This window comes from Lipotes vexillifer, unplaced genomic scaffold (genome assembly GCF_000442215.2).
Source record: "Lipotes vexillifer unplaced genomic scaffold, Lipotes_vexillifer_v1.1 scaffold1679, whole genome shotgun sequence".
In the NCBI taxonomy this organism is placed as follows: Eukaryota; Metazoa; Chordata; class Mammalia; order Artiodactyla; family Lipotidae; genus Lipotes; species Lipotes vexillifer.
In genome coordinates this window covers 617,640-639,581 of record NW_006796614.1, presented here as the reverse complement: position 1 = coordinate 639,581, position 21,942 = coordinate 617,640, and the positions used below count along the sequence as shown (strand labels likewise).

The 21,942-nt window shown below is 36.1% G+C and overlaps 1 protein-coding gene across 2 annotated transcripts in view; it reads left to right on the top strand.

The window, feature by feature from the left end:
* The window catches only part of CSMD3 (CUB and Sushi multiple domains 3), a 1,097,972-nt gene that overhangs the window by 532,831 nt on the left and 543,199 nt on the right, over nt 1–21,942 (top strand). For both annotated transcript variants that reach the window (XM_007468748.1, XM_007468747.1), the window contains one exon: nt 1,004–1,107. In XM_007468748.1, the coding sequence (XP_007468810.1) occupies nt 1,004–1,107 (104 nt within the window). The remainder of the gene's footprint in view (nt 1–1,003; nt 1,108–21,942) is intronic.

The window sequence follows — 21,942 nt, the reverse complement described above, 5'->3', positions numbered from 1 at the left end:
GGCGGCAGAAGTCGGCGTGACGTTGCAGCAGCCTGAGGCCCGCCGTGTGTTCTCCCTGAGAAATTGTCCCTGGGTCCCGGGAACCTGGCAGTGGCGGGCTGCACAGGCTCCCCGGAAGAGGGGTGGGGGCAGTGACCTGTGCTCGCACACAGGCCCCTTGGTGGCGGCAGCAGCAGCCTTAGCGTCTCCCGCCCGTCTCTGGTTTCCGAGCTTTTAGCCGCAGCTCGCGCCCGTCTCTGGAGCTCCTTTAGGCAGCGCTCTTAAAACCCCTCTCCTCGCGCACCAGGAAACACAGAGGCAAGAAAAGGTCTCTTGCCTCTTGGGTAGGTCCAGACTTTCCCCCGGACTCCCTCCCGGCTATCCGTGGCGCACTAACCCCTTCGGGCTGTGTTCAAGCCGCCAACCCCAGTCCTCTCCCTGAGCTCCGACCGAAACCGAAATCGAGCCTCAGCTCGCAGCCCCGCCCGCCCCCGGCGGGTGAGCACACGAGCCTCTCGGGCTGGTGAGCGCCGGTCGGCGCCGATCCTCTGTGCGGGAATCTCTCCGCTTTGCCCTGCGCGCCCCTGTTGCTGTGCTGTCCTCCGCGGCTCCGAAGCTCCCCGCTCCGCCTCCCGCAATCTCTGCCCGCGAAGGGGCTCCTAGTGTGTGGAGAGCTTTCCTCCTTCACGGCTCCCTCCCACTGGTGCAGGTACCGTCCTTATCCTTTTGTCTCTGTTTATTCTTTTTTCTCTTGCCCTACCCAGGTACGTGGGGAGTTTCTTGCCTTTTGGGAGGTCTGAGGTCTCCTGCCAGCGTTCAGTAGGTGTTCTGTAGGAGTTGCTCCACGTGTAGATGTATTTCTGGTGTATCTGTGGGGAGGAAGGTGATCTCTGCGTCTTACTCCTCCGCCATCTTGGAAAGCTATCCCGGAGTGCATTTTAAATGTTTTTCTCCCATTGCTCTTTTGTTTTCTTTTATTATATAATGAAATATATTTGAGATGTTTGTTTCTGTTTATTGCTAGGTTATCCAGATAAATTTTGAAGAATTCGATCTGGAAATTGGCTATGACACCTTGACAATTGGTGACGGGAGCGAAGTTGGAGACCCAAGGACAGTGCTCCAAGTGTAAGTTCTCAATGTTTTTTTCTTGACTTAGCCTATTAGGTCTTTATAAAATTGTATGAAATTTTACTTTTTCTTTTCCTTCATTGATTCTTCTTACTATCACCAACAGAAGAAGCATAGTACCTTAGTTATGATCATCAACCTGCATATAGTATATTTATTAGTTCTTCTTCAGTGGTACTTAAGATACTTGATCCAAACACAGTTACCTAGAATCCATTTCCAGAAAGGAACTCATTGGCAAAAGAGGCTTAGGGTGAAATTGCAGAGTGGCTGATTGGCCTTATTTTGGAAAATACCTTTGCCCTCACAGAGTTTTAGAATAGACTGGAAAAAACAATCAAGAAATTGATCCCAGAGACAATAATAAAGACCTGGTCATCAAGATCTGTAGTTGAGAGTTTATCAGTGGTTTGACATGAAGTAGTTAGCAATGAACAGCTCTCAGAGTTGAGCTAATATACTAAAAAGGTTCTTAATGTAAGCAAAAAGAATGAACATAAATTGAGAAAAGGGAAATGTTAGGAACTTACCGCCAAATCCTTGGTTATCCATTCCAATAATCTACCTCTGATAGTGGCAAGAAGAAATATCCAAAGCATGTATATATTTTTTTTTCTGTGATGGATCTCAAAAGGTTATGATATGCTTTCTCTCAGCATTCCTTTCATAACTGTTGATTTGCAATACAGGCTTTATCAGTGAGGTGTTTCTCAAAAATGGGGTCTTTTGCATCACGATTACTAGTGCACTTTTTAAAATGTACATTTCTGGACCCCTCCCATTATGTCTATTAATGTTTGCTTTATATATTTAGGTGGTCCTATGTTGGGTGCATAGATATTTACAGATGCTCTATCCTCTTGTTGGATTGATCCCTTTAACATTATGTGATGCTCTTCTTTGTCTTTTGTTACAGTCTTTATTTTAAAGTATATTTTATCTGATGTGAGTACTGCTACCCTAGCTTTCTTTTTGTTTTTATTTGCATGAAACAGTTTTTTTCATTCCTTCACTTTTGGTCTGTGTGTGTTTAGATCTGAAGTGAGTCTCTTATAAGCAGCGTATAGATGGGTATTGGGTTTTTTTGTTTGTTTGTTTGTTTAATGATTGTTTAATGATTTTCTTTAGTATCATGTTTGGATTTTTTTGTCTTTATTTTCTCTGTATCTACTATAGGTTTTTGGTTTGTGGTTACCGTAAGGTTCATATATAACTATTTATATATGGAAAAGTTTATTTTATGTTGGTAGTCACTTAAGTGCAAATGCATTCTACAAATACTACATTTTTATTCCCTGCTTCCACATTTTATGTCTTTTACATCATGTTTTACATCTTTTTATTTTGTGCCTTCTCTAATTATTGTATAGTTTTTTTTTTCAACTTTCGTCATTTAACCTTCACACAGGTTTTATAAGTGATTGATCCACTACCATTACTATATATTTGCCTTTTCCAGTGAGATTTTTAGTTTCATGTGTTTTCTTATTAATTAGTGCCACTTCATTTCAGCTTATAGAAGTCCCTTTAACATTTCTTTAAGGGCCAGTTTAGTGGTGGTGAACTCCTTTAGATTTTGCTTGTCTGGGAAACTATCTCACTTTCAATTCTGAATGATAACCTTGCTGGATACAGTATTCTTGGGTGTAAATTTTTGTTTGTTTGTTTGTTTTGTTTCAGCACTTTGAATATATCATGCTGCTCCATTCTCGTCTGAAAAGTTTCTGCTGAAAAAATTGCTTCCATTATATTAACTAGTTGGTTTCCTCTTACTGCTTTTAATACTCTCTCTTTAATTTTTGACATTTTACCGATAATGTGTCTCTTTGTAGGTCTCTTTGGAGTCAACTTGTTTGGGACTTTCTGGGCTTCCTGGATCTGGATGTCTGTTTCCTTTCTAGGATAGGGAAGTTTTCAGCCAGTATTTCTTCAAATACACTTGTTCCCCATTCTCTCTTTCTTCTACTTCTGGGATCCCTATAAAGCAAATATTCTCGTGCTTGATGTTGTCCCAGAGGTCCTTAAGCTATCCATATTTAACTTTTTTTCCCTTTTTGTTCGGATTGGGTGATTTCCATTACCCTGTCTTCCAGATTGCTAATCATTCTTCTGTATCATCTTATCTGCTATTGAGTCCCTTTAGTGTATTTTTCATTTAATTTATGCTACTCATGTTACTTCATTCTTTAGCTGTGATTGATTCTTTCTTATATATTTTTTAACTCTTTGTTGACGTTCTCACTGTGTTCATCCATTCTTCTCCTGAGTTCAGTGAGCACTTTTATGACCATCATTTTGAATTCTTTACCAGGTAAATTACTTATCTTCATATCATTAAGGTTTTTTTTTTCTGATGTTTTGTTTTTTCTTTTGTTTGGAGCATATTTTGTCTCCTCATTTTGCCTAATTCTCTGTGTCTGTTTCTATATATTAGGCAAAACTGCTACCTCTATCCGTCTTGAAGTAGTGACTTTGTGTAGGTGATGATCCTTCTCATTCAACCCTGCCCTAGCTCTTTGTTGTCTCTTAAATCTTTTTGGTTGTATATACTGCCTTATTTATTCCTGATTTGCCCCTGCTGTTCAGCATGTGCCAAGATTTTTCAGTGTTCCAAAGAAAGGAATTCAGTGATCACCTAGTTTCAGGCTGATTGGATGCCAGACCCTCAGGCAGAAGCTTTTAAAGTTTGCAAATATATACAGTCCTGAGGGTCTGCACTTGTAATCCCTACTGGCCTCCAAACCTCTCCTCTTTCCTTTCCTTTTCTTTTTAATTTTACAAGAAGTTCTCATAGTACTGTTATTCCAGACTCCTGTAATAAAGATTTACCAAAGATTTACCTTATGTATACATTGTAGACCCAATAATATTCCATCTTAGTTGTTATCTTTTCAGGAAAAAAAAAATCCTTTCTCTTCTTATCTTTATGCATTCTTGACCTCAACTGCAACTTCTCTCCTCCACCTACTACATGGATATCATTGATCAACCACAATTTTGTTGTTTATCTCTGAGCCTACTACAATTCCACTTTGTGCTTCCTACGATAATGATGGACAAAGAGCCATTATTTTACATGTTCTGCATATTTGTTTATGTTGTTCAAATTATTTGTAACTCCACCCCCTAAAAATACTCAGCATTTTTATCAGGATGATGTACCTGTAGACATTTCACCACGTTAGACTAATATCTTTCAGAAATAATATATAGTTCCTCCTAGATTTCTTTGTGGTTTTGTACCTGACAGTTTGGATTTCATTATACTGTAATATTGTATTAGAAATTGACAGGCACAGAACTAATATGATCAGTAAGTATGTTTTTTGGTTGTTGTTTGGGAAGTGCAGTCATCCCTTGGTATCCACGGGGTATTGTTTCCAGGAACTGCCACATATATCACAATCTGCACATGCCCAAATCCCATAGTCAGCCCTCCATATCCATAGTTCCACATACATGGGTTCAACCAACCATGGATTGTGTAGTACTGTAGTATTTATTGGAAAAAAAAATCCACGTATAAGAGAACCTGTGCAGTTCAAACCCATGTTCTTCAAGGGTCAACTATACAGTGTTTTAAATAATTGAAAATTACACATAAAAAATCTGAATTTGTTGTTTCTTTCGACAGACTGGCAACACTAGGACTGGATTATCACATGGCAAAATTTGCTGGAACTCTCTTCTGCCCTCTTTAGAGAGCTCATAGGCTCTCATGGCCCTTCAACCTTGTATCGTTTTTCACTTGAGCATCTAAGAACACTTGCATTGCCTGCCTGGGCCTATAGGCATGTAACACATGATACAACACAAAATTTGGTTTATTCCTTAAATTTATTATTATTTCCCAAATAATAATAATACATGTATTTGTTCCTTTATCTGACACTTTAGAAAAGTTGAAGTTTCTTGGGCATTAATGATAATATAGCAAATTTTGTAAGTGATCCTCACACATTCTGAGACCTATCTTTCTACATGTTTGTTTGATAGATCACATTATATGTACTTCAAAAATGAAGCTGTAAAATATGTATGTGATGGGACATATTTTCCTTTTTTCTGCTTAAGATAGAAGACTAGATTTCAGGTTTAGATTCTTCAAAGCATGGACAGGGAAAGCCAGGATAGCTAGTCAGTTGACTGAAGAATATTTCTTAAACATCTTTTTTACTATATCTACCACTAAATAAAACTTAGCATTTCAGAATCTAATGAAATAATAGATGTCATCTTGTACAACAAATATCCCAGATCATGGATGCTGTATGCTCCTTTAGCCACTGCCTTAAAGAATCTTTGAGATAATTAATATCACAAAACTACAAGCAGAAAAGTTATAGACATACAAATTTACAGTAATCTAATACGACACAGAAGGAAAATATCAAAATTATTATCTTACATACCCAACCATTAGAAATGGTAAGCATAAAAGAGTACATTTATTGGGATTAAGCAGTAATCTGTACAATCCCACATGCTAAAAGAAAAAAATAATATTATGTTTGAACCATATAATTTAATCTATTCTAATGTTAAAAATTATGTAGACAATAATGAATTCTGATATACCTGTTGATATTTTCTTCATAGAATAAATTATTGTATTAATAACACAGAATGGTTATTAATTATTATTTTCAAAAGAATACCAAGTTTCCAAATGGATTTCCCTCTACTATCATATTCAAAGTTCACATTGAGTACTTCACCTCCAGTGGAAATAAAAATTAAAGCTTTATTCTGTGACTGTTACTTTTTAGACTGTTCAATCATTGGATCTAAATTGGCCCCTTAGTGAGAGTGTGGGAGGGCTAAGAGAGAGTAAGAAAGATAATACATTATGTTTAAATAACCAGAAGACTATGAGATGAGTGCATGAGTGCGCACGCACACACACACACACACACACACACGCACACACACACACACACATATTTTTAGATGCAGACATCATAATCATATATATATTATGTTTTTGCAAAACTCAAAGTAAGAAGAATAAGGCAATGATATTTACTATATAATTTTAAGTACTAAGAGGAAAACCCCTTTATATTTTAAATATAGCCATACACTTTCTAAAAAATGAACTCTTCGCTAATCACAAGAACCTCTTTGTAAACATGCCACTGTCCTTCAGTTTCTACACACCTTCTTTTAAGAATTTTGACCTCAGTTGCTTCAAAAAGATCTAGTAAAATTTTTATTAGTGGATTTTCTGTGCTTTTCAAAATTCTTATCAAGTACAGATAATGTCTCTATTTCCTTTTATTTTGGAAGACAGGGTGAATAAATTTTTTAAGTGATTTTTAAAATCCTGTGTTGTATGAATTGGATCAAGTAGCAGATGACATGAGAAGTCTTGGATAATTAAGTGAAAGAAATAGGTTCACAATTGATTTTTTTTTTTTTTTTTTGAGGATGATCCCAAAGTTAGGTAGGCGACATAAGACCAGATAAAGAACAAATATGTTAATGAGAAGAGGTCTTATGACCTGAATGAATAGTCAAGTGGAAATAGCTGTATTTTACAGACTAAGCTTCTGCTGCTGATAGAATAAACGAAGAAAAAACATTACATTTTTCCTTTTCTCACATTCCTGTCATCATATTGTCCCTAGTTTGCACAGTAGTTCTGTTTCATTACTTGTTATAATTCCTTCACTCTGAGAAGTTGTATTAATTTTGAAAAATCTGTGAATTTTTTTATATTTGTCTGTCTGTAACCAGAAATGTGTTTCTTAAACATGCTTTTCTTCCTCAGAACACAATTACACATTTCTGAAAATACAACTTTCTTTTCCTTGAGTAAGGGTGACTACAACAGAACTTAGGTAGCACCCACCTCCTAGAGGTGTTCAAATAAAAGCTGTCTGACTAGCTAACAGAGATTTTACAAACTTGAAGTTAGGTCAAAGGTTCCTCTGAATTCTAAGAGTCTGTGATAAGAGAACCTACTGGATTTGTATCTATCAAAGAAGCTGATATAAATCTGAGTGTACCTGAAACATATTTTTTAATAAGTTTAAATTTCTCAACAGCAGGCCCACTCATCTGGACATTTACAAGGCTCAGAGTAAGAATGCAGATAGAATCTCACATATCAAATGTATAAATATTAAAAGTTATAAATTAAGCTACATATGGTTAAATACAATATGTTCCATCCTCCTACCTTGACAAATACGCTTTCATAACAACCTAGAAGGACAAGTTTAAATTTAGAATTCTGGGACTTGTGTGATTTTCTTGTTGGGACATGAAGGTATAGGAAAGTGGTCTCAGTCCCAGCCTGCACCTGGCCACCCTCTATTCCCAAACTCAGCTCCATCCTTCACGATGCATGTAGACTTCCCAGCCTACATATTCAAGCTGCCACACCTCCCTGCAAACACTGCCCACTGGGTCTAAGAGTGCACATATGGGTCATGTGTTCTGACCCTGGGAATGTGGACCTGGAAAAGAGGCCTGTGAAGGTTCAGGTAGCAGGAAATTCCAGGGTACCAGGTACCAATGAGTTGTAGAACAGTACTTTTTAAACAAACTATAAAATAGAAGATTTGTTTTTATTTTTAATTCGTCTTGAAATGATACTTTTACAAAGTGAAAAAAATTTCTAGGAAAATGAAATAAAAGCACATATAAATACATTCCAAGAGTTTTTATTAGGAAATTCACCAGACAGAATTACTCTTTCAAATTACTCTAGAAGTTTGAAAGATTTGCTCCCAATTTCAGTTCTTACCACATTGTGGGCTGTAAATTAGTCTAGGATCTCATAGGGGAAGTGAGCAGGCACATCCCTGGGCAAGAGGTGGGCTACAGAATAGTCAGACGAAGGGATCAGGGAAGGGGCCTATCTTGCCCAAGTTTAAAAACAGTATTGCATATGGAAAGGTTATGGTCAAGAACATATAAAAAACCCAAAAAAACAGTTGAAGGGAATTTATTTTAAATAATGTTCTTCTAATGGGTAAAATTAGTCTCCATTTAGACATTTTATATTTGGCAAACTGTTTACTCATCTACATATTCCTTTTTGCTTTTTTCTTAAGTGTGATCCATGTGCTAGAGACTAACTTTCGGCACTAAAACTATCTTTTCAATAAATTTATTTAAAAATATTAAATAGCCGAAAGTCAGAAACATAGTAAAACACGGAAAATATGTTTATTTAACACAGAGCCGTGTAATCTCATATTTGAAAGTATTTTATAAGAGGATGAATTCAGCCTATATATTTAAGTTTATAAGTTCTGATTAGTTTAATAAATACAGGATACCTCATTTTTTAAAATATTTAACCAGATAAGGAACATCCCAGCCTATTTTATTTAGGTCATAGGATTGAATTAAGCATTGGAAGTAAATGGTGTTTTCGCTTCCAATTTTCCTTCAATATTTAGATTCTAAAAGTTAAAATCAATTGTCATATTCTATTCAATAAAAAATGTAGTCCATATAGTCATAACATATTCAACAATTAAAATAGTCCTCCAAAAATTAATTATGAAAAGTTTTAAAAAATAATTCTTATAATTTCTTCCCCTTAAGTACAAAGTATATCAGTTTTGCAATTCAGTAACTTATAAATAACCTCAGTGTGCCATATCTCTTTACCTTGAAGTTTTGGTTCCAAAGAAATACTTATGACACTGTTATAAGCAATAAATTTATTAAGTAACAGAGAATACACTGTAATTGGACATCGTATGCAGTACTAAGTACTCCATATAATTTTATCAGATGAAAATCCCTAAAATTATGTGAATTTAAGCTGCAAACTTAAATTCACAATTCAAAGATTTATTGCTTCAGCCATTTGCTGTCTTGTACTGTATTGCTTATTTGTGGCCTTTTCTTTCTCACTCTCATGCTTGTTAATTTTCTCTCCACTGGACTTATTTGAAGGGCATTTTTTTTTTTTTCTCCAATTTGAAGTAGCATTTTTCATTCATGGCAGCTTCATGGTGGTATAGTGACAAGTGTCAATAGAGATCAGAATATAAACTTGACCAGTTGATAATAATTCAGATAATGGATTTGAACAATCATGTTAATATCTTTTAAAGACTGTTAAAAGAAGTTTAACTTTTTCACAGATTGTTTTACATGTGCTATTTTCACACTTATGTATAAATTCACCTGATGGTAAAAATGGATGTAATACATTTGAGAGAACTAAGAGTGATGATAGTACAATTACAGTCATTGAATACACTTCCAACCCTCATTTCATCTGCATAAAGGGAGGAGTTTTTGATTACTTGTCCACCATTCTCATCTGTATGGCATCAAACTGAGACAGTTAAAACTGCATTCGATGAGAAATGTGATTCTCTTTCCTTTTCCTACCTTTTCTCTCACACACTTTGCTGTTCCATTAATGGAGTCGCAGTAACACTATAAAGAATAATTAAGTGAACACTTGCAAAATAAAAAATAGAAAGAAAACTCTTCTTTTCCAAGATGCTCCTGGAAATTTTATGAGTATACATTGATATTGGATGACATTGTATTTAAACAAACGTCTTACAGAAGGTGAAAAAAAATGTTGTCTTAGATATCCAAACATGGTTCTATCCTATCACTATCAAATTCTGATTTGTCCTGAAAATTTTTATAATGTAAAATCTCATTCTCAGATATATGTTAGTATGGGCTAACAACACTCTTCCCTGGGAACTCTTCTTTTTATTTTATTTTATTTAATTAATTTATTTTTTAACATCTTTATTGGAGTATAGTAGCTTTACAATGGTGTATTAGTTTCTGCTTTATAACAAAGTGTATCAGCTATACATATACATATATCCCCATATCTCCTCCCTCTTGCGTCTCCCTCCCACCCTCCCTATCCCCCCCACTCTAGGTGGTCACAAAACACCGAGCTGATCTCCCTGTGCTGTGCGAACTGATCTCCCTGTGCTGTGCGAACTGATCTCCCTGTGCGATGAGGCTGCTTCCCACTAGCTATCTATTTTACATTTGATAGTATGTATAAATCCATGCCACTCTCTCACTTCGTCCCAGCTTGCCCTTCCCCCTCCCCGTGTCCTCAAGTCCATTCTCTACGTCTGCATCTTTATTCCTCTCCTGCCCCTGGGTTCTTCAGAACAATTTTTTTTTTTTTTAAGATTCCATATATATGTGTTAGCATACGGTGTTTGTTTTTCTCTTTCTAACTTCATTCTGTATGACAGGCTCTAGGTCTATCCACCTCACTAAAAATAATTCAATTTCGTTTCTTTTTGATGGCTGAATAATATTCCATTGTATATATGTGACACATCTTCATTATCCATTCATCTGTCGATGGACACTTAGGTTGCTTCCATGACCTGGCTATTGTAAATAGAGATGCAATGAACATTGTGGTACATGACTCTTTGAATTATGGTTTAGTCAGGGTATATGCCCAGTAGTGGGATTGCTAGGTCGTATGGTAGTTCTATTCATAGTTGTTTGAGGAACCTCCATACTGTTCTCCATAGTGGCTATATCAATTTACATTCCCACCAACAGTGCAAGAGGGTTCCCTTTTCTCCACATGCTCTCCAGCATGTATGGTTTGTAGATTTTTTGATGATGGCCATTCTGACTGGTGTGAGATGATACCTCATTGGAGTTTTGATTTTCATTTCTCTAATGATTAGTGATGTTGAGCATTCTTTCATGTATTTGTTGGCAATCTGTATATCTTCTTTGGCAAAATGTCTATTTTGGTCTTCTGCCCATGTTTGGATTGGGTTGTTTATTTTTTTGGTATTGAGCTGCATAAGCTGCTTGTAAATTTTGGAGATTATTCCTTTGTCAGTTCCTTCATTTGCAAATATTTTCTCCCATTTTGAAGGTTGTCTTTTCATCTTGTTTATGGTTTCCTTTGGTATGCAAAAGCTTTTAAGTTTCATTACGTCCCATTTGTTTATTTTTGGTTTTATTCACATTTCTCTAGGAGGTTGGTCAAAAAGGATCTTGCTGTGATTTATGTCATATAGTGTTCTGCGTATGTTTTCCTCTAAGAGTTGTATAGTGTCTGCCCCTACATTTAGGTCTTTAATCCATTTTGAGTTTATTTTTGTGTATGGTGTTAGGGAGTGTTCTAATTTCATTCTTTTTCATGTAGCTCTCCCGTTTTCCCAGCACCACTTATTGAAGAGACTGTCTTTTCTCCATTGTATATTCTTGCCTCCTTTATCAAAAATAAGGTGACCATATGTGTGTGGGTTTATCTCTGGGCTTTCTATCCTGTTCCATTGATCTATATTTCTTCTTTTTATTTTAAATACACACACATGCACACACACACACACAAACTCTACTTTGTGTTAATATATTTTAAATAAATATTTTCTTTATTTTGATATTTAATAAATAATATTCATACTAGATTTGTAGAAAAGGTAGCTGTTTTTTATGTTCATATATTATTGTTATTGCTCTCAGCTCATTGCTGCATATGTTTTAACGAGCTACTTTGTTGAAGATATATTATTTTATAAAATTTTTCAACAGTTTACCCTTTCAAAATGCCACCTTGGTACCAGACTACTATATGTGATATTTGCCTTGAGCAAACTCTCCTACAACCAGGGAGTTAACAACTTCCCAAATTTGCTCTTGTACCTTCCCCTGTTAATAATGAAAATCTAAATATCAACCAACCCCATGGGCTAATGAAAGAAGGGAATATACTAAATATAGCAACAAGGCAATATTGTTAGAGATTGATGGCCACAGTATACAAAGGACTTAGAAAAATTGACCATTCAGAATAAACTTTCACCCTTTATATGAAAGGTATCAAAAACAAAAAAAAATATTGGGTTGGCCAAAACCTTCGTTCAGTTTTTTCCCTAAGATGGCTCTAGTAGCACTTACTTGTCTTTAACTTCGTTCGAAACAATTTTGTGAGATTGTATTGTCACAGCTGTCATATCAGCGTGCATTATAAAAAAAAAAACATCAAAATTGGAAAAATTTTGTATAGCTATTTTAATATTTAAGATGGAAAAAAAAGCGGCATTTTTGGCATATTATGCTTGATTATTTCAAGAAAGGTAAAAACACAACTGAAATTCAAAAACAGATTTGTGCAGTGTATGTAGCAGGAGCTGTGACTGATCGAACGTGTCAAAAGTGGTTTGCGAAGTTTCTTTCTGGAGATTTCTCGCTGGACAATGCTCCACGGTCGGGTAGACCAGTTGAAGATGATAGTGATCAAATCAAGACATTAATTGAGAACAGTCAACATTATACCACACGGGAGATGCTATACTCAAAATATCCAAATAGCTGACATACTCAAAATATCCAAATCAAGTGCTGAAAATCATTTGCACCAGCTTGGTTATGTTAATCACTTTGATGTTTGGATTCCATATAATTTAAGAGAAAAAAACTTCTTGACCATATTTCCGCATGCGATTCTCTGATTCTCTACTTAAATGTAATGAAAACATTATGTTTTTGAAACGAATTGTGATGGGCAATGAAAAGTGGTTACTGTACAATAATGTGGAATGGGAGAGATCGCGGGGCAAGCGAAATGAACCACCACCAACCACACCAAAAGGCTGGTCTTCATCCAAAGAAGGTGATGTTGTGTATATGGTGTGATTGGAAGGGAGTCCTCTATTATGAGCTCCTTCCAGAAAATGAAACAATTAATTCCAACAAGTACTGTTTCCAATTAGACCAACTGAAAGCAGCACTTGATGAAAAGCATCCGGAATTAGTCAACAGAAAACGCATAATCTTCCATCAGGATAATGCAAGACTGCATGTTTCTTTGATCACCAGGCAAAAACTGTTACAGACTGACTGGGAAGTTCTGATTCATTTGCTGTATTCACCAGGCATTGCCCCTTCAGATTTACATTTATTGATATTTCAGTCTTTACAAAATTCTGTTAATGGAAAAAAATTTCAATTCCCTGGAAGACTGTAAAAGGCACCTGGAACAGTTCTTTACTCAAAAAGAAAAAAATGTTTTGGGAAGATAGAATTATGAAATTGCTTGAAAAATGTCAGAAGGTAGTGGAACAAAGTGATGAATGCATTGTTCAATAAATTTCTTCATGAAAATGAAAAATGTGTCTTTTACTTTTACTTAAAAACCAAAGGAACTTTTTGGCCAATCCGATATCTTCTCACTGCTCTTACTTCTGCCTTGCACTCCTCCTTGCCCTCCTCCATTGCACTCACACACACACACACTCATACACACTCACAATCATTTTAGGTTCCTTGATTGCAGAGATTGTTTACTACTCATCTTGGATTTCCCAAAATACCTAACACAGAGCCTGTGTTAACATGGTGAGGTGTGGCATGAATTATAATGGGAGCAGAAAAATTGCTATGCATCAAGACATCTACTGAAACATGGCAGTAGATGGGGTATCTTTGCAGACATTGGCAAAGACATACCACGATCAGTAGAGAGCTATGCAGGTCTATGTGGTATCAGTGCATTCAGGCTACTATAAAAAAAAAAAAAAGTAAAAAGGATAGACTGGGTGGTTTATAAACAACATAAATGTATTCCTCACAGTTCTGGAGGCTGGAATTCAGAGATCATGGTGCCAGCAGATTCGGTGTCTGCTAACAGCCTGCATTCCAGTTCATAGATGGCCATCTTTTTACTGTGTCCTCATATAGCAGATGGGGGCAGGGATCTCTCTGGGTCCTCTTTTATAAGGGCACAATCACACTGATGAGGGCTCTGCCTTCATGACCTAATCACCTATCAAAGTCCTCACCTTCAAATACCCTAACATTGGAGATTAGGTTTCAACATGTAAGTTTTGGCAGCAGGGGGACATTTAGTCTCTAGCACCAGAGTTTCAACAGCACTTACTAATACCACATGCAAGAAAAACAATCAAACTGACAGTAGCAATTATCTCATCGTGTGGACAAAATTTGATGCATAGTCATTCAAATGACTTGCTACTGGGCAATAATAAATAAATGCTCTTGGAATTTCAGAATTACTTTAGGCTGCAGTATGAAATAATCTCTGTGACATTTGATTACTAGCAACAAAAATGTTAAATATAAGGGATAGTTTATTTTTATGGTTCTTCATTATTTCTTCATTGTGATGATAGTTACATTTTCGACTGGGAGAACATGGATGATTTTACTAAAAAAAAAGGCAGTTTACTGTTTTACTTTAGTTTGTTTTATGAAAACACTGAGGGTTTTACTGCAGTTTGAGCAATTACTATGGTTTTGTTTGGGGTTTCTCATGTATTTTTTTTTTTTTTTTGGCATTGGATTCAATTGGATCAAATTGTCTAAACTAAAGAAGCTTTCAGTTAGTATTTTTCTCTTTTTATCAGGAATATTTGTAATATGGTAGGCATTTTGAAAGCAGTTGTAGGAAAGAAATTAGGACAAAATATAGAAAGAGTATGTAAATAAATACATTAGCGTTCTTCCCACAAAAGCACAGCACTTTGTTAGAGTGCTAAATATTGGGTTGGCCATAAAGTTCTTTTGGGTTTTTTGTAAGCAGTTATGGAAAACCCAAACAGGCTTTTTGGCCAACCCAATATTTGACTGAAGTATCCACAGATGAGTACAGAGATGTATGTGCTGAGGTCTTGACCTTAAAATTCTTCTAAAAACAAGTGTTGAGGGGCTTCCCTGGTGGCGCAGTGGTTGAGAGTCCGCCTGCCGATGCAGGGGACACGGGTTCATGCCCCGGTCTGGGAAGATCCCACATGCCGCGGAGCGGCTGGGCCTGTGAGCCATGGCCGCTGAGCCTGCGCGTCCGGAGCCTGCGCTCCGCAACGGGAGAGGCCACAACAGTGAGAGGCCAGCGTACACGCCCCCCGCCAAAAAAAAAAACAAAAAAACAAGTGTTGAAATAGACATCTTTTTGCATCTGTAATAACTGTTCCAAACACTCTCACACACATTATGCTTTAGAATTAACCAATAAATTAAAACTTCTGAAGTCCAAGACCATAAATGAAGTAAAAACCACAATTATTCACTACTCAGTTACCTAATTGAATTAACATTTATGTAGTCCCATCATTCCACAGCACTTCATGTATTTTTATTTTTAAAACTGTATGTTGTTCATCTAGTATTTTGATCCACTTTCTTTTCTATTTTATTTGCTTTTAAAATTTTGTTTCAGACTTACTGAGGTATAATTGATGAATAAAAATGTAAAACATTTTAAACTTTACAACGTGGATATATGTATACTTTGTGAAAGGATTCCCCCCCATCAAGCTAATTAACACATCTATCACCTCACATATTTACCTTTTTTTTTCTAGTGAGAACATTTAAGTTCTACTTCTTCTAGCAAATTTCAGTTATAGAGTTCAGTGTTATCAACTATAGTTATCATGTTACACATTAGACTTTCAGATCTTATTCATCTTATAACTGAAAGTATGTACTCTTAATACCAACCTCTGCCTATTTCCCCCACTCCCCAATACCTGGCAACTCTCTTGTTTCTATGAATTATACTGTCTCTCTTTTTTATTTTGTTAGGTTCCACATATGTGATTCCATGCAGTATTAGTCTTTCTCTATATGACTTAGTGTCACTTATCATTAATGCCCTCCAGTTTCACCCATGTTTTTGCAAATGACAGGATTTATTTCCTTTTTAAGACTGAACGATATGTATGTGTGTGTGTGTGTGTGTGTGTGTGCGCGCGTGCGTAAATTTTCTTGATCTAGTCATCTACTGACAGACGCTTAGGTTGTTTCCATAGCCCTGTTATTGTGAATAATGCTGCATTGAAGATGGGATTATAGATAACTCTTTGAGATAATAGTTTCATTTCCTTTGGATATCTCTAGCAGGAAGTGGGATTGCTGAATCTTAGGGTATTTCTGTTTTTAATTTCTTGAGGAACCTCCATACTGTTTCATAGGGGCTGTAACGGTTTACATTCCCAACAACAGCGTACAAGGGTTCCTTTTTCTCCACATCCCCACCAGCATTTGTTACTTCTTAGCTTTTTGTGAATAGCCATCATAACAGGTGTGAGTGAGGTGATAACACTTTTTTTTAAAATTTAATTTTATTTATTTTTTTATACAGCAGGTTCTTATTCGTCATCCATTTTATACACATCAGTGTATACATGTCAATCCCAATCTCCCAATTCATCACAGCACCACCCCCAACCCCCGCCACGTTCCCCCCTTGGTGTCCATACGTTTGTTCTCTACTTATGTGTCTCAATTTCTGCTCTGCAAACCGGTTCATCTGTACCATTTTCTAGGTTCCACATATATGTGTTAATATATGATATTTGTTTTTCTCTTTCTGACTTACTTCACTGTGTATGACAGTCTCTAGGTTCATCCATGTCTTTACAAATGACCCAATTTTGTTCCTTTTTATGGCTGAGTAATATTCCATTGTATATGTGTACCACACCTTCTTTATCCATTTGTCTGTCGATGGGCATTTAGTTTGCTCCTATGACCTGGCTATTGTAAATAGTGCTGCAATGAACATTGGGGTGCAAGTGTCTTTTTGAATTATGGTTTTCTCTAGGTATATGCCCAGTAGTGGGATTGCTGGGTCATATGGTAATTCTAGTTTTAGTTTTTGAAGGAACCGCCATACTGTTCTCCATAGTGGCTGTATCAATTTACATTGCCACCAACAGGGCAAGAGGGCTCCATTTTCTCCACACCCTCTCCAGCATTTGTTGCTTGTAGATTTTCTGATGATACCCATTCTAATTGGTGTGAGGTGATACCTCATTGTAATTTTGATTTGAATTTCTCTAACAATTAGTGACATTGAGCAGCTTTTCATGTGCCTCTTGGCCTTCTGTATGTCTTCCTTGGAGAAATGTCTATTTAGGTCTTCTGCCCATTTTTGGATTAGGTTGTTTGTTTTTTTAATATTGAGCTGCATGAGCTGTTTATATATTTTGGAGATTAATCCTTTGTCTGTTGATTCATTTGCAAATATTTTCTCCCATTCTGAGTGTTATCTTTTTGTCTTGTTTATTGTTTCCTTTGCTGTGCAGAAGCTTTTTAAGTTTCATTAGGTCCCATTTGTTTAGTTTTGTTTTTATTTCCATTACTCTAGGAGGTGGATCAAAAAATATCTTGCTGTGATTTATGTGAAAGAATGTTCTTCCTATGTTTCCCTCTAAGAGTTTTACAGTGCCTGGTCTTAAATTTAGGTCTCTAATCCATTTTAAGTTTATTTTTGTGTATGGTGTTAGGGAGTGTTCTAATTTCATTCTTTTACATGTAGCTGTCCAGTCTTCCCAGCACCACTTATTGAAGAGACTGTCTTTTCTCCATTGTATATCCTTGCCTCCTTTGTCATAAATTAGTTCACCATAGGTGAATGGGTTTATCTCTGGGCTTTCTGTCCTGTTCCATTGATCTATATTTCTGTTTTTGTGCCAGTACCATATTGTCTTAATTACTGTAGCTTTGTAGTATAGTCTGAAGTCAGGGAGCCTGATTCCCCCAGCTCCACTTTTTTCCCTCAAGACTGCTTTGGCTATGTCTCCATACAAATTTTAAGATTTTTTGTTCTAGTTCTGTAAAAACTGCCATTGGTAATTTGATAGGGACTGCATTGAATCTGTAGATTGCTTTGGGGAGTATAGTCATTTTCACAATATTGATTCTTCCAATCCAGGGACATGGTATATATCTCCATCTGTTGGCATCATCTTTAATTTCTTTCATCAGTGTCTTATAGTTTTCTGCATACAGGTCTTTTGTTTCCCTAGGTAGGTTTATTCCTAGGTATTTTATTCTTTTTGTTGCCGTGGTAAATAGGAGTGTTTCCTTAATTTCTCTTTCAGATTTTTCATCATTAGTGTATAGGAATGCAAGAGATTTCTGTGCATTAATTTTGTATCCTGCAACATTACCAAATTCATTGATTAGGTCTAGTAGTTTTTTGGTGACATCTTTAGGATTCTCTATGTATAGTATCATGTCATCTGCAAACAGAGACAGTTGTACTTCTTCTTCTCCAATTTGTAATCCTTTTATTTCTTTTTCTTCTTTGATTGCTGTGTCAAGGACTTCCAAAACTATGTTGAATAATAGTAGTAAGAGTTGACATCCTTGTCTTGTTCCTGATCTTAGAGGAAATGCTTCCAGTTTTCCACCATTGAGAATGATGTTTGCTCTGGGTTTGTCATATATGGCCTTTATTATGTTGAGGTAGGTTCCCTCTCTGCCTACTTTCTGGGGAGTTTTTATCATAAATTGGTATTGAATTTTGTCAAAAGCTTTTTCTGCATCTATTGAGATGATCATATCATTTTTCTTCTTCAATTTGTTAATATGGTGTATCACATTGATTTGCGTATATTGAAGAATCCTTGCATCCCTGGGATAAATCCCAATTGATCATGGTGTATGATCCTTTTAATGTGTTGTTGGATTCTGTTTGCTAGTATTTGGTTGAGGATTTTTGCATCTATATTCATCAGTGATATTGGTCTGTAATTTTCTTTTGTTGTCATATCTTTTTCTGGTTTTGGTATCAGGCTGATGGTGGCCTCATAGAATGAGTTTGGGAGTTTTCCTTCCTCAACAATTTTTTGGAAGAATTTGAGAAGCATGGGTGTTATGTCTTCTTTAAATGTTTGGTAGAATTCACCTATGAAGCTCTCTGGTCCTGGACTTCGTGCATCGGAAGATTTTTAATCACAGTTTCAATTTCATTACTTGTGATTGGTCTGTGCATATTTTCTATTTCTTCCTGGTTCAGTCTTGGTACGCTATATCTTTCTAAGAATTTGTCCATTTCTTCCAGGTTGTGCATTTTATTAGCATACAGTTGCTTGTAGTAATCTCTTAGGATGCTTTGTATTTCTGCAGTGTCTGTTGTAATGTCTCCTTTTTCATTTTATTGATTTGAGTCCCCTCTCTCTTGATCAGTGTGGCTAATGGTTTATCAATTTTGTTTATCTTCTCAAAGAACCAGCTTTTAGTTTTATTGATCTTTGGTATTGTTTTCTTTGTTTCAATTTCATTTACTTCTGCTATGATCTTGATGATTTCTTTCTTTCTGCTAACTTTGGGTTTTGTTTGTTCTTCTTTCTCTAGTTCCTTTAGGTGTAATGTTAGATTTTTTATTTGAGGTTTTTCTTGTTTTTGAGGTAGGCTTGTATAGCTATAACTTCCCTCTTAGAACTACTTTTGCTGCATCCCATAGGTTTTGGATCATCGTGTTTTCATTGTCATTTTTCTCTAGGTATTTTTTGATATCCTCTTTTACTTCTTCAATTTTCTCTTGGTTATTTAGTAACGTATTGTTTAGCCTCCATGTGTTTGTGTTTTTTACGTTTTTTTCCCTGTAATTGATTTCTAATCTCATAGCATTGTTGTCAGAAAAGATGCTTGATGTGATTTCAGTTGTTTTTAATTTACTGAGCCTTGATTTGTGACCCAAGATATTATCTATCCTGGAGAATGTTCAGTGTGCACTTGAGAAGAAAGTATAATCTGCTGTTTTTGGATGTAATGTCCTATAAATATCAATTAAATCTATCTGGTCTATTTAAATCTTGTGTTTCCTTATTAATTTTCATTTTGGATGATCTGTCCATTGGTGAAAGTGACATGTTAAAGTCCCCCACTATTATTATGTTACTGTTGATTTCCATTTTTATAGCTGTTAGCAGTTGCCTTATGTATTGAGGTGCTCCTATGTTGGGTGCATGTATATTTATAATTGTTATATCTTCTTCTTGGATTGATCCCTTGATCGTCATGTAGTGTCCTTCCTTGTCTCTTGTAACATTCTTTATTTTAAGGTCTGTTTTATCTTATATGAGTATTGCTACTCCAGCTTTCTTTTGATTTCCCTTTGTATGGAATATCTTTTTCTATCCCCTCACTTTCAGTCTGAATGTGTCCCTAGGTCTGAAGTGGGTCTCTTTTAGATAGCATATATATGGGTCTTGTTTTTGTATCCATTCAGCAAGCCTGTATCTTTTGGTTGGAGCATTTAATCTCTTCATGTTTTAGGTAATTATCGATATGTGTATTCCTATTACCATTTTCTTAATTGTTTTAATTTTGTTTTTGTAGGTCCTTTTCTTCTCTTGTTTTTCCCACTTAGAGAAGTTCCTTTAGTATTTGTCGTAGAGCTGGTTTGGTGGTGCTGAATTCTCTTAGCTTTTGCTTGTCTGTAAAGCTTTTGATTTCTTCATCGAATCTGAATGAGATCCTTGCCAGGTAGAGTAATCTTGGTTGTAGGTTCTTCCCTTTCATCACTTTAAGTATATCATGCCACTCTGGTCTGGCTTATAGAGTTTCTGCTGAGAAATCAGCTGTTAACCTTATGGGATTTCCCTTGTATGTTATTTTTTGTTTTGCCCTTCCTGCTTTCAATATTTTTCTTTGTCATTAATTTTTGGTAATTTGATTAATATGTGTTTCGGCCTGTTTCTCCTTGGATTTATCCTGTATGGGACTCTCTGCACTTCCTTGACTTGGGGGGCTATTTCCTTTCCCATGTTAGGGAAGTTTTCGATTCTAATCTCTTCACATATTTTCTTGGGTCCTTTTTCTCTCTCTTCTCCTTCTGGAACCCCTATAATGCAAATGTTTCTGCATTTAATGTTGTCCCAGAGGTCTCTTAGGCTGTCTTCATTTCTTTTCATTCGTTTGCTTTTATTCTGTTCCCCATCAGTGAATTCCACCATTCTGTCTTCTAGGTCACTTATCTGTTTTTCTGCCTCAGTTATTCTGCTATTGATTCCTTCTAGTGTATTTTTCATTTCATTTATTGTTTTTTTTTTTTTTTTTTTTTTTTTGGGGTACATGGGCCTCTCACTGTTGTGGCCTCTCCCATTGCCGAGCACAGGCTCTGGACATGCAGGCTCAGCAGCCATGGCTCACGGGCCCAGCTGCTCCGCGGCATGTGGGATCTTCCCGGACCGGGGCACAAACCTGTGTCCCCTGCATCGGCAGGCAGACTCTCAACCACTGCACCACCAGGGAAGCCCTCATTTATTGTATTGTTCATCTCTCTTTGTTTGTTCTTTAATGCTTCCATGTCTTTGTTAAACATTTCTTGCATCTTCTCGATCTTTGCCTCCATTCTCTCTCCGAGGTCCTGTATCATCCTCACTATCATTATTCTGATTTCTCTTTCTGGAAGATTGCCTATCTCCATTTCATTTAGTTGTTTTTCTGGGGTTTTATCTTGTTTCTTCATCTGTCACATAGCCCTCTGCCTTTTCATCTTGTGTATCTTTCTGTGAATGTGGTTTTCCTTCTGCAGCCTGCAGGATTGTATTTCTTCTTCCTTTTGCTGTCTGCCCTCTTGGTGATAACACTTTTTGATGTCACCCTAATGGTGATATTTCAGGGTTTTTTTAAATCTAATTTTTGCAGCCATCATCATCATCCTTAGTTAATTTCATGTATCCAGAAATGAAGGTATACATCATCCTTGATAGCTCTGTATTAGAAGAAAGAATATTAAATGCATTTATATAAAAGGCAAAAGTTACATACTTGTATAATACAAAAAATATGTTCAAATGTAGGGCTATAGTTGTTATTTCTAATGGATACACCCATAATGCCTAGAGTGATTATAAGGAAAATCAGGCATTGAGCATAATTGAAATTTAATAGCTCTTCTCTTTTATTTTATATTGTACTTGAGAGCTTGAGGAATATTACTGAGTGCATTTATTTAGGGCTTTTAATCTTTTATTCTAGCATGAAGGGACTATCTAGGAAGATTAGAATGCACCATGAATGCTGAGGTTACTCAGCTTGTAAATAAACACATATTAAAGAAGTTTTTAATTTAAGTTTACAGAT